Below are 16,571 nucleotides of genomic sequence, written 5' to 3'. Positions count from 1 at the left end.
GAGCTGCCCCAAGAGAGAGATCATTTCTTCCATAAGCCCAGGATTGTGCATTCTGACTGGCAGTGACTGTTTAAGGTTTCATTAGCAGTCTCACCAGTCTGCCCACCTATGAGATTGTAGGAGATTTAATCTGAACCTCTCTACAGGAAATTCATGAATTATATCACCAAACTAATGAGTTCAGGAGTAAGTTTGCAACCCCCCAACAAATAAAGCTATACATTGCAGTGGTCAAAACAGTGTAATTCAAGTGCTTTTCAAATTGTGTATGTTTTGTTATAACGTGTAAAAAAAAAGGAAACAAGGTTGTGGTTGTGTACCTTACCCATTTTATTTTTTACTTCTATTTTACTCTTCCCTTTTCGGTGACAAAAAGAAAAGGGATGTAAAGTTTGCAAATTGGATAAAGAAAGTTGTAAAATCCAGAGGTTCCCTTCCTTCAGAGAAAAGTCTTTCTTTGGAGAAAGTTCCTTCCATCAAAAGAAGGAATGTTTTGGATTCAACATAGTATTGTTGATAAATATCTGTTCAACAGCAAGTTGGACTAGAATTGTCCCAAACAATTCTATAATTTTAAGATATAATTTTCTCTTCATTGGCTGACATCTGGACTACCAAAGCAGATGTAGAACTGAGAGCTGTGCTGTCAATGGCAGCCTTCCTGATGACAGCCTTCCAGCATGAGGTGGAGATGGTGAATTTCAGGGCTCATACATCCCCTTCAAAGCACCCTTGCCTGTTAGAAATATGTCCCTGAGGGTTGCCCAGGAGTTATGGCAGATTGTTCCTTCCCCCAGAAGCTCCCTGCACCACATGAAAGTATGTCCCTGAGAGCTGTTCAACCCTTGGGGACATATTTATACAAGGCAAGGATGCTGTGAAGGAAAGGTAGTATCCCTGAAATTCACCTTCCCCACTATGTGTGTGGCAATTCATGGGGCAATCAATGTTAGGTCCTCTCGGTGGAGGGGGGCACAGCTCACATCTGTGCCCTTTGGTAATCTGAAGTATGGAAATTTACTTTGGATTACTTTGTAATCTGAAGTATGAAAGTGTAAAATTATGTGCATATTCCAATTTGAAGTATGGGAGTACATGTGGAAAAGTTCTGGGTTACTACTTCTGTGTTGTTCCTGGTGTTTTTAAAAAAGACGTAGGCACCTTTAAAACAGTTCACAGATGCACTCTTCACATCTGATACATGTGGACTTTAATCAGGTTAATCGAATTCAAAGCAAGTGTTCTAACTGAAAATGAAAGCTTTGGAGGAAGGGTGGCTTATATAATTTGTATACAAATCCTAATGAGATGACATGGAGGGGAAAAAACACAAGAAGATATTTGAAAGCAAGCTTACAAAAACAAGTCAGAAATTAGGATTTTTTTTTCCTTGCTAAAAAATACATTCTTAAAAACAATACATCAGAGGTCTCCTAGTTTCTCTAGCTCTGCCTAAAAGGTTATTATGATGCTTTATTCTTGCTGAGGGGTCCTTTGGGAATTGATATTTCTTTCTCCCCTTTATAGAAGTTCACAAGGGTATATGCGAGATGTTCACCCTTTATCCTGCAAAATAAGCCTCCAGCTATCCTCCTTACTTTGTGTTGATATTATTCTTAGTCTCAGGACTGGCATTCAGTGACTATTACTTGTCAGTATTACAGAAAGAACAATCATCAGTGTGTCATAGTTGCTTTTCAATATGTTTAGTTAAAATCCAGTCACATCACTGAAGAAAGCATGGCTTTCTAGGAAGGTGGTCATAGACAGTACATCATAGAGCATATTACTGCATATTACTGTCAGATTCTGGGCAGGTTCACACATATAGCAACACTTACGTAAGGTTCGTGCAAGCAGCCGGTACTCTGGGAGCATGCATTCCTCACACAAACCTCTACTTCCTGTCCTGGTGACAATATGCTGAGATTGGTTGTGATGTGTGAACTCACCAGTCTTGGCATATCTTGTCCTACTTCTGTCAGGGAACCTGACATCTGTAGCTAAGGTTTGAAGTAAGATTTGAGATTTGAAGCTTCCTTATGGAAGCAGGGCAGGATATATCAAGATTTGCGGGTTTGCATGTCATGTTCTATCTCTGCATGTTGGCACTAAGACAGAAAGTTGAGACTTGTGCAGGGTGTGCTTACTCCTGAGGACCTGGCTACTCGCACAAACCTCAGGTGCTGCTGTATTTGTGAAACCACCCATTGTGTTCTTAGAATGGGAAAATAACTAGCCCGCCCTTGGTTGTAAATGAACATCTATTTACAACATAATTATTTTAAAGTTTTCAAATCAAATATTCCTGAGATATTCCTAAGACTGAGAGAGATCCTTTCTTTAATTTGCAGGAGATATATGTGACTCCAACCCTTGTGAAAATGGAGGCATCTGTTTGTCAGGGTTGGATGATGACTTCTATTCTTGTGAGTGTCCCGACGGCTTCACAGACCCCAACTGTTCTAGTGTTGTGGAGGTTGGTAAGTGCAAACAAAACAACAACAAAAATAGCAATCAGTGTTGAAGTGCACAATTAGTTTCTGAGTATACAAAGTACAATGTATCCTATGCATTTTTGCAGTGCTCAAGTCGTTCTCTTGTAAAACTAATGCCCTAGTTTTAGTGAATGAACACTGAACTCATATTTCTTGCACAAGAAACTGTTCTGTTGGCTGGAAACATGATACTAGTCACCTCACTCATGATATTAAAGCTATTCTAAATTATTCTAGCCAACTGGAAGTGGGCTGAATTTAATTCTGGTGTGGTAGCTTCTCCACACTGTGGACAAATGGCCTGGTTCACACAACCATTCAAATCTATGTTTAATGTGGATTACTAACTTTATTGTGATTGTTTGAACTCCTACAAAGATGATTTATGGCGCAAGATGAATCTCAGATACATTTTCGTGTAGGTTCACACAATCATGCCAATCCCAGTAACCCACATTAAATCTAGATTTGAATGATTGAGTGAACAAGCCTACTGTGAAACATGGATGGCCATGTTGATAGTATGTATTGCATGGAGAACGTCCATCCTACCACCACCATTGCAACTACCAAGGATCCCAACTGGTAGTTTGCAAACCATGTAATGTGGAAAATCTATCTGGTGAAGTAAGTTATGGATCACCTTAAGTGGCACAGCGGGGAAATGCTTAACTAACAAGCGGAATGTTGCCAGTTCGAATCCCCACTGGATGCTGGTATGTTTCCCGTACTATGGGGAACACGTATATCATGCAGCAGTGATATAGGAAGATGCTGAAAGGCCTCATCTCATACTGCATGGAAGGAGACAATGGTAAACCCCTCCTGTATTCTACCAAAGAAAACCACAGGGCTCTGTGGGTGCCAGGAGTCGAAATCAATTCGACGGCACACTTTACTTTACCTTTAAAGTAAGTTACAATGTACAGTATAGCCACAGCATGGATACGCTATAACATGAAAGTTATCTCACTTGTCCTCCGCATGAATAGTAAAATATATAGAGAGCCTTTAGAAGCAGTTCATGCCAGACTCATGGGCTCAAATGGACTTTTGATAGCAGAGATAAAAATTCAAAAATAATGCTAATGGGTTCAACAAAATACTACTCAAGTATTAGCATTTCAAAGATGTCAAATGATTTCACAGACCATACATATCGGTTATCAGGAAGCTGCAGGCGGCATCACATTATTGAAATTATTTTAGAGCTACTTCCTATCCATGACTAGTACACAGAAGGAATCCTGTATGGCATAACAAAAATAATGCTGTTGCTTTGTGAAGCAAATGAAGCATTGCAACCTAGTTAGGGTAGGAAAGAAATAGAGGCCTAGGGAAATGAAAGCTTTGAAGTTCAGTTGTACTTGGCCAAGAAAGCTCCATGCTGCTCATTATATTTCAATTGTTTCCAGATCAGTTTTCTCAGTTAATAAGGGTGGGGAGAAAGACTTGCCGGCTGCCAGCTCTGTAAAGTCAGACTGGGATTCATGAGTCAGGCCACTTTACTTCCTTTTTATGAATCACCTTCGGTAAATAAGAGTTCAGCAGGCTAAAGGGAACCCACAGAAGCAAAGATAGCAATCCCAGTGCATTCTGCCTCCATGGTAGCAGAATTGGTGGATAATGAGAGTGGTTCTCATTCAAGGCAGGTGTGTAATAGGCTACATGACCTGTGACTTAATTCTCCATCATTCCTAGTGGGCACTAAAAGAGCATCACTCTAGCATAAGAATTTGAGTGAAGCCTCATATGTGAAAGTGCCTTTGAATTAATGGATCCCTGAACCTCAACTGTTTCCACCAACCAAGGTAGCTGTTTAAAGGAAGTGTGAATTGCCTTCACCCTCAAGAGAACTCCCCACCAAGGGAAGCTAGGGAGATGAATGGTATAAGGCAGGCTTGCACAACTTGTGACTCATTATAGCTCTTGGATCGTCAGCCATTATTTTAAATTATTCACTGTTTTGATTGCTTTGGTGGTATATGAATACAAGAAGTTACTTAATCTGCCTACTTTCCTTTCATTATAAACTTAACTGATAGTTACCATCTTCACAAGTTAGCCCATTTCCACCTCAAACATTCATGCATTCACAATCTTGAATTGGGGTGGATGACATCATCACAAACTACACTTTTGTGGTGTCCATGTGTGTGAAGAAGGAAAGAAACCCAAAGGTGCTGAATAAATTGTCTTTATTCTGTAGCCTAACTCATTTTGAGCATTTCTCTTCCTCAGAGGCAAATATGCTGTATCTTTGTTCTCTTATTGGAAATTATATCCTGCATCAGCGGAATCTCTGTCCCTATCTGTCCCTCCCTACAACTATACCAAATTTGGTCCCAATCACATAGACACAATTATTCATGTTAGCCAACTTCCAGCCCAAACATTCCCACATGCACCATCTTGAATTGGGTGGATGACATCATCACAAACTATGCCGGTGAGGTGTCCCTATGTGTAACTACAACTGTACTAAATTTGGTTCAAATTGGTTCCCACTTCCACCTGAAATGTTCATGCAGCTGCCATCTTGAATTGGGTGGGCGACATCATCCACCATTGAAGTGTCCCTGTGTGTCCCTACAACTGTAGATAGATAGATAAATCTTTATTGTCATTGTCCTGTGCAGAACAACGAGATTGAAAAGAATCTACAACCACTACTACAGGACCTAGCAAGAATAATCTAAACATATACCCATATGCCCCCCTCCCATCAACCCACTAAAAACCCACTAAAAAACTCTAAAAACTAAATACAAAAAACCCCTCAGAAGCTATGTTTTGCTGCGTTCAAAGCTGAGACCGCTTTTGGGTAGAAGCTACTCCTCAAGCGGCTGGTCCTGGTCTTTAAGACCCTATACCTCCTTCTCAGAGGCAGAAGCTGAAAAAGATCATTTCCAGGGTGCGTGGGATCCTGCGCTATCTCTACAGCTTTATTATAACACCTAGTGGCATAAATTTGATCTAAGGTAGGAAGAGTACACCCAATTATTTTCTCCGCAGTCTTAACAACCTTGGACAGCAGTGTTCTTTCTCTGGCTGTACAACTCCCAAACCACACACAGATCCCATAAGTCAACACACTCTCTATAGCACAGTGATAAAACACCAACAATAGATTACTTGAGAGATTAGTCCTCTGGAGAACTCTCAAGAAGTATAATCTCTGCTGTGCTCTCTTCGCCAGATCTTTGGTGTTTGCTCCCCATGTCAGGTCATCTCTCAGCTCTATTCCCAGAAATCTAAACACCGAAACCCGTTCCACACAAATCCCTTCAATAATGAGTGGCTGGAAATCCAATTTGCATTTCCTGAAATCCAAAATGATCTCCTTTGTTTTCTTTAAATTGAGGAATAAGTTATTCTCCCTACACCACTCTGTCAGCCTCTCCACCTCCTTCCTATAGGCTGACTCCCCTTCAACAAATTTGGTTCAAATCAGTTCACAAGCTATCCAACTTGTGCCTCAAATGTTCATGCACCCAACATCTTGAATTGGGGTAGATGAGATCATCACAAACTACTCCGTTGTGGTGTCCCTACAAATGTATCAAATTTGGTGCAAATCAGTCCAGACATTGTGAATATGATGGACAAATAAACACAGAGACACACACAGAGAGACACAGATCTGACACACACAGAGACACACAGAGCTGGGTGATCTCATAAGCTTGCTTTCCTTAAGGAAAGTATGCTAAAAAGTTATATTTAATACAGATGCATATATTCATATAGAAAGTGGTGCACAACTATACACACACACATACACACACCACTTCAAAGACAGTCCTACCATAACAATAAAAATCAGTCTAGAATAAATAATAATAATAAAAATAATGCAAACTATAGCTAGAAAAATGTCATACACAAAGATGAAAAGAAGTTCAAAGCACAGTTTAAGACTATAATTTGTGTGTATACACACACACACCCCGCTTTGGGAACTTTGGTTGAAAAGCAGTATATAAATATTCATCGTATTGGTATTCATTATATCAGCAGACATGAGCCCTAAATGCTTACTAGAACAGTCTCATTTTCTCCAGCCACCTTTTGAAACCAGACAGATCCCCTTCCATGGGCATTCCCAAAAGGCTCTGTTCTTCATGCTCACCTGCCAAAGCCCCTGTAGCTGCACACCTGATGCCCACCTAACACACTTCACTACTCAGGCAGATTCATTTGAAAAATGGTACAAAGCCAATTAGGGCTTTAAAGGTCAAAAACAGATGTTTGAATTGGCCCCAGAAAGAACAGTGTAGATGAACTATAATACATGAGTCATATGCTCCAATATGCAGGCTGCAATTAATAATCTGGTAGTCACATTTTGAATCAATTGTGGTTTCCAAACCATCTTCAAAGGCATCCCCCACACAGTGCATGTTACAGTAGTTTAATCTAGGGTATGAATAACAGTGCCCAGATCTTACTCATGAGAAAAGTTAATTGAAACATGTGTGTGGTGAGGTCTAGGAAAGGAACAAATAGGGATCTATAGAAGAACTGAGAGCAATCATTTTGGCACATAGAATAATTATCATTTAATTATTTGTGGGAATTCTGATGTTTCACACGGCAATCAACGTTTACAGTTCCTAAATTTTTGGTGAATCAGCAATCCGAAAAGCTAAATATTGTCTAGATTTAGCAAGAGCATTTAATGGGCCCCCAAGAGCTACTGTATGTTATAAGGAATAAGAGGACCTCAAAATAAAAGAGAATATTGTTCCCAATGGAAGAGTGGCACAAACAAGCCTAAATTAAGGCACAAATTGTGTTTTCCTAAAATGGACCTCATTGTACTCTCTTTTTATTGGGCATGTGTAATCTCCCCTTATCCATGCTTTTATGGCTTTGGGTGCATGAGGAAAGATGATAGGTCAAACTGTACTCTAGTGCTGAGGATCAGCCCTGAATAATTATCTTCACCATTTGCTTTTCTTCTAATGCATAATATAGCAGTTAATTATTTCATACCATTCAAAGAACCATCTGTATGTTCACTCCTTCTTCCTATATGGGGCCAGTACAGACGATACACAGCTGGCACACATGATAAGGAAGAGGACACACCAAGAAGTGCTCTCATTGCATTTCTTTATTGCATGTGGGTAATCTGTCTAATTGCCCCTCTTCATGTGCTCCAAATGCCTGTTTAAAGGGGAGAACATAAGCTGGCATCCAGTTATATTACATGTGATTCATCGTAATCAGGAGTGGAGCTATAATTTGGCAGACATGTCCAAAGAACACATGCCACCCAGCTCCTGGGAGCCACCATGGTTTGTGGATATGTCTGCCCCTCTCCCAAGCTCCAGCCAGCCTAATTCCCAGCCAACTTCATGATGAGCTGCGTGTTTTCTTTGTTCTCTGAAAACACACAACAGATGATGAAGCCAGCTGGGAAATGAGCTCCAGATGGCCAAATGGGCCCTTCTTCATGCTGGCCATGCCCCCTGTGTGTGGCATCATAAGCAGTGGGCATGGCTGGCACACATGAGGGGGCACTGGGGAGAGGCGCAAATGCGAGCCAATGCTCCCCTATGTATCTGGTTGTACCAGTTGTGTGTGCAGTACTCAAGTATGCAAATACCCATCTCTGAGAGCTTATTGCTTACATGAAAGACAAAAAAATAACAGGCCACTGCAGTGAACAGATCACAGAAGGATATTTTTCCAATAGAAGTGATTATGATCTAATTTAAAAGCATAGTGAACATACTTCAGTAACTACTACCAGTCTGCCAGCATTAGACGGCATGGTCAAGGATTGTTGTTGACATACCTCCATTCTGTAGGAAGAGTCTATGAGAAGGTACTAGCTATGATTTCTTCATATTTCCATTTCCCAGAGATGTGGCAAAACCATTGCAAATGTAGGTCTTCCTGATTCTTGGCTTTCTGCAGCTTATTTTAATTCAAAGAACTCACTCTTTTTCTCACTAGGATAACTAGGGCTTGCTCTTCACTCTATATTCATTCATTCATTCATTCACTACATGTATATCCTGCTCTTCTTCCAAGGACACCAGAGTAAAGAATGTGATTACGTCTATCCTCACACCTGTAAGGTAGCTTAAGCTGAGAGATAAGTGACTAGCCCAGAGTGACCCAGTGAGTTCATGGCTGAATGGGGATTTGAACTTGGGTCTTGCCAGTCCAAATCCCACATTCTAACCACACACCACACTGGCTCTCACTCTACCTCTTTTGCATCTTTTCCAATTCAGTCAGGTATTCTACAAGGCTTGTTTCTCAACTTCCTTGCAGCATTTTCTGGTGTAGAATCTTTATGACCCTGGTTAGAAAGTAGCCAATGAGAGGTGGCCAACCTAACTCCAAGTTGCTCAGTCAGAAAGTCCCATTGATGCCCTTCTTTTGCACCTGGGTTGACAACTGAGAAGCCGGGGAATGCGTCTGGGAGCCAGATTTGATTGAGTTGTCGGCCCTTACTATTATTTATTCATCCAATGCATTTATGTGCTGTGTTTCTTCCAAAAGGCACATGGGCACATGGGATGCTGTCTGTGGTGTGTGGCAGGGATTCATGCTGCTACTCCACCTTGCTATTTCTGTGTTGGCCCCAGGGAATGCATACACAGGGACTGAAACATCCAGCACTGGCACCAATAAGTGACAAACGCTCCACATACTACTGGTGAAGCAATTGCCACAGATAAGGCATCGAAGTAAGGCTTGCCACTGATTCACAATATATTATTTCTTCATAGCTGAATTGCATGGTCCAATTCTACAGAATGTGCTGTTTAAATGATAGCTTGGTTCACACACAAAAAAAGGGAAAAAAAAACCTTTCTGTGAATGTTTATATATAAACATTTCTGCTGCATATCAGTTCAGTAAAATATATAACAGTAATAAAATGTCTGATAGGACTTCTCTTGCACAAACTTCAAAAGCCCTTGCTGAGAGAGGCATTAGATTTTGATTTTGATTTTTTGGTGGCTCTATCCAAAAAGAACCTAAAATGAATGGGGTGTGTGTCTGTGTCTTTGTCTGTGTCTGTGTCTATGTGCGCATTGAAAGGAAAGTAGAGGGAATATAGCTGTAGCCTATAAACAGATTAGCAAATGAAATGGCATTTAAGTGAACTCTAAAGTGCTTTGGAAGTTTTGGGGAAAGTGAGAATGTATGTGTTGTGAGTGAATTGTCAAGCGCAAAGGAAATAATGTTTGAGGTTGAAGGGAAGAAGAACTGGGAGTGTGAGAGAGACCCGTAAACAGCAAGACAGCAACAATAAATCATTCACAGCTTTCGGTATTATGGTGCTATATCACAGGAACATTTTAAAACTTTAAAGTGGAAAGAGTTTATTTACTATGAATTATAATAAGGCTAATGTTACAATACATTAACTCAGGCTTGCAACTGGCTGTTCACCTGGGGACTTATGAGAGAATAGAGTGGAGAAGGAAAGGTTTATAAAAGCTAGCTACTTTTTTCTTTGGAGCCACAAATGTGGCTTAAAGGATGTCTGGGTAGGTAGGCACTAAATATTTTCGTACACCACACATAGTACATGTGGGCAAATAGGCACTAAACATTTTTGTAGGAACAAAACAAAAGTTCAAAAGCTGCAGGAGGCAAATTTTATTACAGGTGGAACTCGTAATCCACCCATTCTGTTCTCCACTACAACTGCAAATAATAGAACCATGGATAATGGGGCATTGAGGTAATGGGAAACACTGGGGTTAGGTTCCTGGAGGCTTGGCAAAATAGTTTAAAATGGCAAAAATAATTGCAAAAAAATGCCATACCATGCTCCATGGGTCTCCAGGTGTCCAGCAATGCCTCACCCCCAAAAGTGTTATATCCACCATTTTCCCCACAAAATAACCAAATTTAAAAACAAAACAAAACACCAGATGAGCCACAAAATGGCTCCTTTCATCAAAATGATGGCCAGAAATTATCTCGGAGGTCATTTCCAGCCACCCAGGAACAGCCGATGAACGGGTTTTAACCCTTTTGTATTCACAGATATTGATGTTGGGTGCCTGTTCTTCAACTGCAGATATGCTGGACCGTGGATAGAGATTACCACTATAATCTAAGTGGTACAAATTCCAAGATATTTCAAGCAATATTTTCTTCATCAGGAGACTTTTTAAAGAAATACAGAATACATTATGATTAACAGCAACAGGAAATAAAATATTTTTTCTTATAGAAAACACACATAAAATGAATAAACAATGCATCCTGCATTCAAACATGCATTAACAAGGTACTAATAATGTGAAAAGGCAGCATGTTAAAAAAAAAGAGGGTTAAATTGTACACTCACTAAAAGAAATTAAAAGTGAAGTGTGTTCTAAGCATTTTGTATGCTACTTCATTTGTGGGACTTATTTTTAGAGCACATGATTAACCTGTATTTAATATTGGATATTAGTGCTAAGATGTAAAATCTACAAGTGTTGTAATATTTCCCTACCCGAGGACTGTGCCAGGTTGTGATGAGGTCCAGAACAAAAGTCTCCATTGAACTCCATCCTGATCATCACTCCATGGTGATGCCCAGGAGTTACCCATGATGATGGTGGGTTCTCTAGCTCACCAGATGCCTCAGGCCCCTGACACTCAATGATATGTGAAGCTTGATTGATTGATTGATTGATTGATTAAGTGCTGTCAAGTTGGTGTCAACTCTTAGTGACCACATAGATTCTCCCCAGGATGATCTGTTATCAACCTGGCCTTTAAGGTCTCTCAGGGTGGGGGAAGAAAAGCCCCAATCCTGCCTTGTGGATTAGTATGTGGATCTTAGGCTGTTGAAGCAACCTGTGCCTCATAGCCATTCTTGGACACTGAACCACAGCTGCCTGGGCAGCTTACAGCCTCCTGGTGCTCCTCCCCTCCCACGGCCTCCTGAAGATACAGATGGCTTGGACCAGTAAATATTATAAACAAGAATGCTTTCCTCCAGAACTATCTTACTTTTCTTATCCTGCCTTCCCTTCCTTCACTCTCTGTCTTCCCTGCTTCCCAGAAGGGTCGCGCTCTACCTCTGTTAGCTGGCCTAACAGTGTTCTGCCTTGGCTTGCTATCTGTGTCACCATTTTTTCCTCCCCCGTCATTCCTTCTGCCTTTCATCCCCTTGCCTTTGGCTCATCTAATACGTAACCAGACTCTCTCCCACTCCCATCTCTCAGCTCTTTCCGTCTCACTCTATAGATGACAGGTTGAACTTTCTCTCTCTCCCTTCTTGTACTCATGGTGTGAAAACTATTCAGCATTTAGTAGATTGCCTGCCTAAAAAGTCAGAAAGGAATGCTCTCTTCCTGTTAACGATTGGATTTGCCTTGCATTATATTATATTCTTGGTATGATTTAACTGCCATAGAAATCATTGCATTAGTTGTTCACACGTCCCTACCATTAAGGGCTTTAAAGGTCAAAACCAGCACCTTGAATTGGAACCGGAAACAAACTGACAGCCAGTGCAGCTCTTTCAAACTGGGTGTGATGTGATCCCAGTGGGCAGCTCCAGATAGAATCCTAGCTGCAGCATTTTGCACTAGCTGCATTTTCCGAATAATCTTCCAGGGCAGCTGCGCGTAGAGTGCATTACAGTAATCCAGATGTGACGTGACTAAGGCATGGGTAACTGTGGATTCATTATTTCCTGTTAAGGGAATGCCTGTTTCGGCTGGAACTGGGCTATGTGGAAATTGTTTTTGGTTGTTGCGATGCTGCAGTAGAGATAAGATGGAGTTGGCCTCTAGCCCAGATGAGACAGAAGAATGTGTTTACACTGTACTCAAAGCAGAAGATGTTTTTATCATGTTAACTGTTTCCAGTGAGAATGAATGATTCCAAAATGTTGTTGAGAACTTTACATTACAATGAATAAGTATTCTGCTTACATGCTCATGTGCTTAGTTGCCTGAATGTAAACATAGTTTCAATAAAGCCTTTTAAATTCTAGTCTGTGTGGGATGCTTCTTATCTCTTTCTTCCCCGAATGCACGTGATGTCATGGATAACAAATCTGAAGTAGCCTGATTGGCTACATTTGTGTTAGTGACAGCCAGGCTGTTCACCACGATGACAAAATAAAGGAGTTCCACCTAAGAAACTTTCCTATATGGCAAAGGGAGAAAGGTTTCAAGAACCAAGCACGTGGAAAGAAATTGATAACTTACCTGCAACTGAAGCACAAAACTGGAAAGAAGCTGAGAAAGAAGAAATGGAATCATTGCTCAAAAATAACACATGGACACTCACAGAGCTACCTGAGGGAAGAAAGATTGTGGGGTGCAAGTGGATTTTTAAAATTAAGCAAAATCCCGAAGGAGATGTCCAGCATTACAAAGCGAGACTGGTGGCAAAGGGATTCTTGCAAATCTATGGGGAAGATTATGACGAGATATTTGCTCTGGTTGTAAAACACAGCTCAGTAAGGACACCCCTAAGCATTGCAGCAGCAAAGAAAATGCAAGGGGATCACATAGATGTGAAAACTGCATTTCTTCATGGAGACATCAAAGAAGATATTTATATGGAGCAGCCTCCAGGATTAGTGGAACCTGGTAAAGAAAAACTTGTATGTAATCTGTGGAAAGGTATCTATGGACTAAAGCAGGCTGCAAACACCTGGAATGTCAAATTAAACCAGTTTTTGTTTGTTTATTATTTATTTATTTATTTATTTATTTATTTATTGTTAAATTTGTATACCACCTTTCATTAAAACAATCCCATGGCGGTTCACACAAAAATTAAAAACAAGACTATAAAAATGACACAATTAAAATATTAAGCTAAAATACAAAAACAAATCTGACTAAAAAGATTTAAAATACAAGCATAAAAACTGTACAAAATACAAAAAAGCAGCAGTATGAGACAATCATATACCTGCAGTTGCTAGTCAATGAGGGATTTACCCAAGGAAAGGCTGACCCTTGCCTGCACTCGACATTCAAAGACAACAGATGGACCAACACATTGAAACAAAATATCATTATGTGTGGGATGCACAAGAAAAAGGACTTGTAAAATTGATGTGTTGTCCAAGTGAACAAATCATAGCAGATGTGCTAACTAAACCGTTGCTCAGGAATTGTTTCAAAACCTTGAGAGAGAAGTTGGGACTTATAAAGAGCAGCAGAAGACGATGAGAAGGACTGTTGGCGCTAGGACCCTGGCAGTATCAGCTTTCAGCTGCAATGTCTCATAGTGACCCTGGTGGGTGAGGGTGGTTAGGATCATGGATAAAAGTGCTGGACTCCTCCCCTTTTTTTTCTTCCAGTGTTAGTCTCCATTTTGTCTCTCCAGAGATGGTGGTTTGTTTTGGTCTCTCTCTCCAGTCAGGAGCTACAGGTGAAATTAATCTGCAGGCTTTTTCACATTTGTTTGTAACCCTTTATTTAAATAAATCATTGTAGTTCTTCAGTACTAAAGAACTATCTCAAGACCTCTTGCTTTTCTGCTTTCTCACCAAACTGGTTTTGGTTTGCTATTTGGGGACTGAGCTGCCAATCCTATGTGTCTCTACAGCTGTATCAGTTTTGGTTCAAATCAGTTAGGTGGTTCATAAGTTAACCTAGTTACGCCTCAGACGTTCATGCTTCCACCATCTTGAATCGCAGTGGATGGCATCATCACAAACTCCCCATGGATGTTAGAGGATTATCTTTAAGGTCTTTAAGGCCTTCAGGGGAGCTTTAAAGACTCATCTTTTTAGCCTGGCTTTTAATGATATCTAATTTTAATCTTAATCTTAATTATTTTATTATGAAGCTCTTCTTACGATCAGTGAGAAGAGCTTTGGGGCTAAATGTAGCCACTTGTAGCTGGGAGGCCAGATCGGCCGCCCACACAACTGTTGGCTCCGTCACGAAGCCAGCAGGGGTGGTGGGGATTGGGGGCCATGCGGACCCTGGAAATTTCAGGATGCCCTGTGCAAGCATGTGGAGCATTCTGGAGAGACCCCTGAGCCCAGGAGGCTGCTTGCATCCTCCTGGTCGGGGGTCTACTTGTGTGTCACCACGTGCCACAGCAACACACGAGCAAAAAGATGAGGTCAACAGAGTGCTCGCTCCATTAACCTCATCTTTGGGGAGGGGTAGTTAGCCACCTTGGGAGCACCGGACTCGCCTGCTCCCTTAGCCCACTTTCCAGGGATCATGAGAATAGCTTCTATGTGTTTTTTATTTTAATATAAACCACCCTGAGCCACTTTAGGAAGGTATATACGTTGATTGAATGAATAAATAAATTAAACTAGGCCATTGAGGAATACCTGTATGTATTCTACAGGTACTACAAGATGGCAACTATATAAATGTTTGAGGCACAAGTGGGCTAATTTGTGGACCATCTTGTGCTGCATTGGGCAGCATGGGCCAGAGTGGCTCTCCCTGCTTTTAAAGGCAGGAAGAGCAATTTCGGCCATTTGGGAGGGAGATTGGCCCCGCTGCATTGGCCCAGTGTGGTTAGTATTTGGAGATTGGCCCCGCGCGGTTAGAGATTGGCCCTACATTGCCCTATTTGGGAGGGAGATTGGCCCTGATGCATTGGCAGCGAGTCCAGGAGTGGCTCTTCCTGCCTTTAAAAGGCAGGGAGAGTCACTCTGGCCACGCTGCCAAGGCACCGTGGACCAATTTCAGTCCCAAATGGGGCTGCCCGACCCCGTTTGGGAGCAAAATATCACACACACCCCGCACCTGATGTCAGAACCCTGAACCCTGGGGGCAGCGGTCCGGGTTCTTTGAACCCATTTGCTCAAAGGTGGCTCAAAGGTGTGGAAGCAAGGTAGGAGGAAAGCCTGGGTAGCTTTTCCTCCTACCTTGCTCCCACTCAACTGAAAATTGGGAGCACGCACAGCTCCCAAACCCAGGCAGAACACGGTTTTTGATTGTGTGAATGGCCACAGTGTATTCCTAGATGAGGGGGATATGAATCTGAATTTCCCACATCCAAGCCCAACATGTTCCACTGCACCACACTGACTCTTACATAGTAATGGAGACAGTACATATGTATTGTTTGATGGGTCAGGTGCAATAACGTCAGCACAGGACTGGCTCCAGGGTTTAAAGGGCTTTCAGCACAGCTCCCCATGGGCCCTCACCTACCTACCTCACCTAGTTGTTCTGCATTCACCACATGAAGGATATGGGCAGAGTTGATCTCTGAGATCTGCAGTGGGCCTAGCAGTCATCCCTTCTGCCTGCTGTGGGTCTTCAGCAGCTGCCCACTAATGCCAGTTTTGATGCCAGACCTGCTTCAGCATAATAACCAGGCCCAGCAAAGTCAGGATAATTACTGTGGGACACATAACGGGAATCAGAGTAAATGCAAGTGATACAGGAAATGATAATTGATCCCAAGAAGCAAGTAGCTCAATCATAAGCATTTGTTAAAAGTGAATTTTGATACTGAATTTCTGTTTGCCAGCAATTTGGAAAATAGTGCAGATGTACTTTTGTGGAAAGGGGGGAAATGCTCTGATTAGACATTGCTCGTGCTTCTATTTCTTTATCTTAGAGCATTTGACATTTTTATCATCTGTTCAGCAGAGGCACTCTAATTAGGGAAACATTTGGCTGAGCAAGATTGGTTTTTCAGATAAAGAAATTGCATTGTCGGTGCCATTTGATTTATTCAAAAATATGCCTAAATGGACTATAATTTAACATGAGAGCCCTAATGGCTTCAGAAACAAGGCATTTAATTTTAGCTCCTGCTTTTGCTGGCATGAAAGAAGAAACATCTGCAGCTGTTTGTTACTGAACTCACTCAGTGGCACACTGATTTAGGTCAGTAGCAACTGCAAAGTATTGGATTAATCTTGTACTGACAAATGTCACCTTCTAGGGTCAATATAAATGATATTTAAAAGTTTCCCTTTTTAAGTAAGTCGAGAATAACTATTGTGATTTCTGAATAAATATTGCATTCCCGTCACTGTCTCTTAGCTTAATGTACCCCTCAGGATGCTGTGAGATAAAATGGGAGGAAGGGGTTTACATGAACTCCTTGAAGAAAGGTGGGATAAACGTGGGAAATAAATACACA

The 16,571-nt window shown here is 41.3% G+C and overlaps 1 protein-coding gene across 4 annotated transcripts in view; it reads left to right on the top strand.

The window, feature by feature from the left end:
- Nucleotides 1-16,571, top strand: part of EDIL3 (EGF like repeats and discoidin domains 3) — a 412,931-nt gene that overhangs the window by 127,090 nt on the left and 269,270 nt on the right. For 3 of the 4 annotated variants that reach the window (XM_053295162.1, XM_053295161.1, XM_053295160.1), the window contains exon 2: nt 2,355-2,483. The exons of the other annotated variant lie outside the window; for it this stretch is intronic. In XM_053295162.1, coding sequence (XP_053151137.1) covers nt 2,355-2,483 — 129 coding nt within the window. The remainder of the gene's footprint in view (nt 1-2,354; nt 2,484-16,571) is intronic. 4 annotated transcript variants of the gene reach the window in all.

The sequence above is a fragment of the Hemicordylus capensis genome, chromosome 2 (assembly GCF_027244095.1).
Source record: "Hemicordylus capensis ecotype Gifberg chromosome 2, rHemCap1.1.pri, whole genome shotgun sequence".
Lineage (NCBI taxonomy): Eukaryota > Metazoa > Chordata > Lepidosauria > Squamata > Cordylidae > Hemicordylus > Hemicordylus capensis.
The sequence above is the reverse complement of the archived record's forward strand: the minus strand, read 5'-3'. Positions and strand labels throughout refer to the sequence as shown.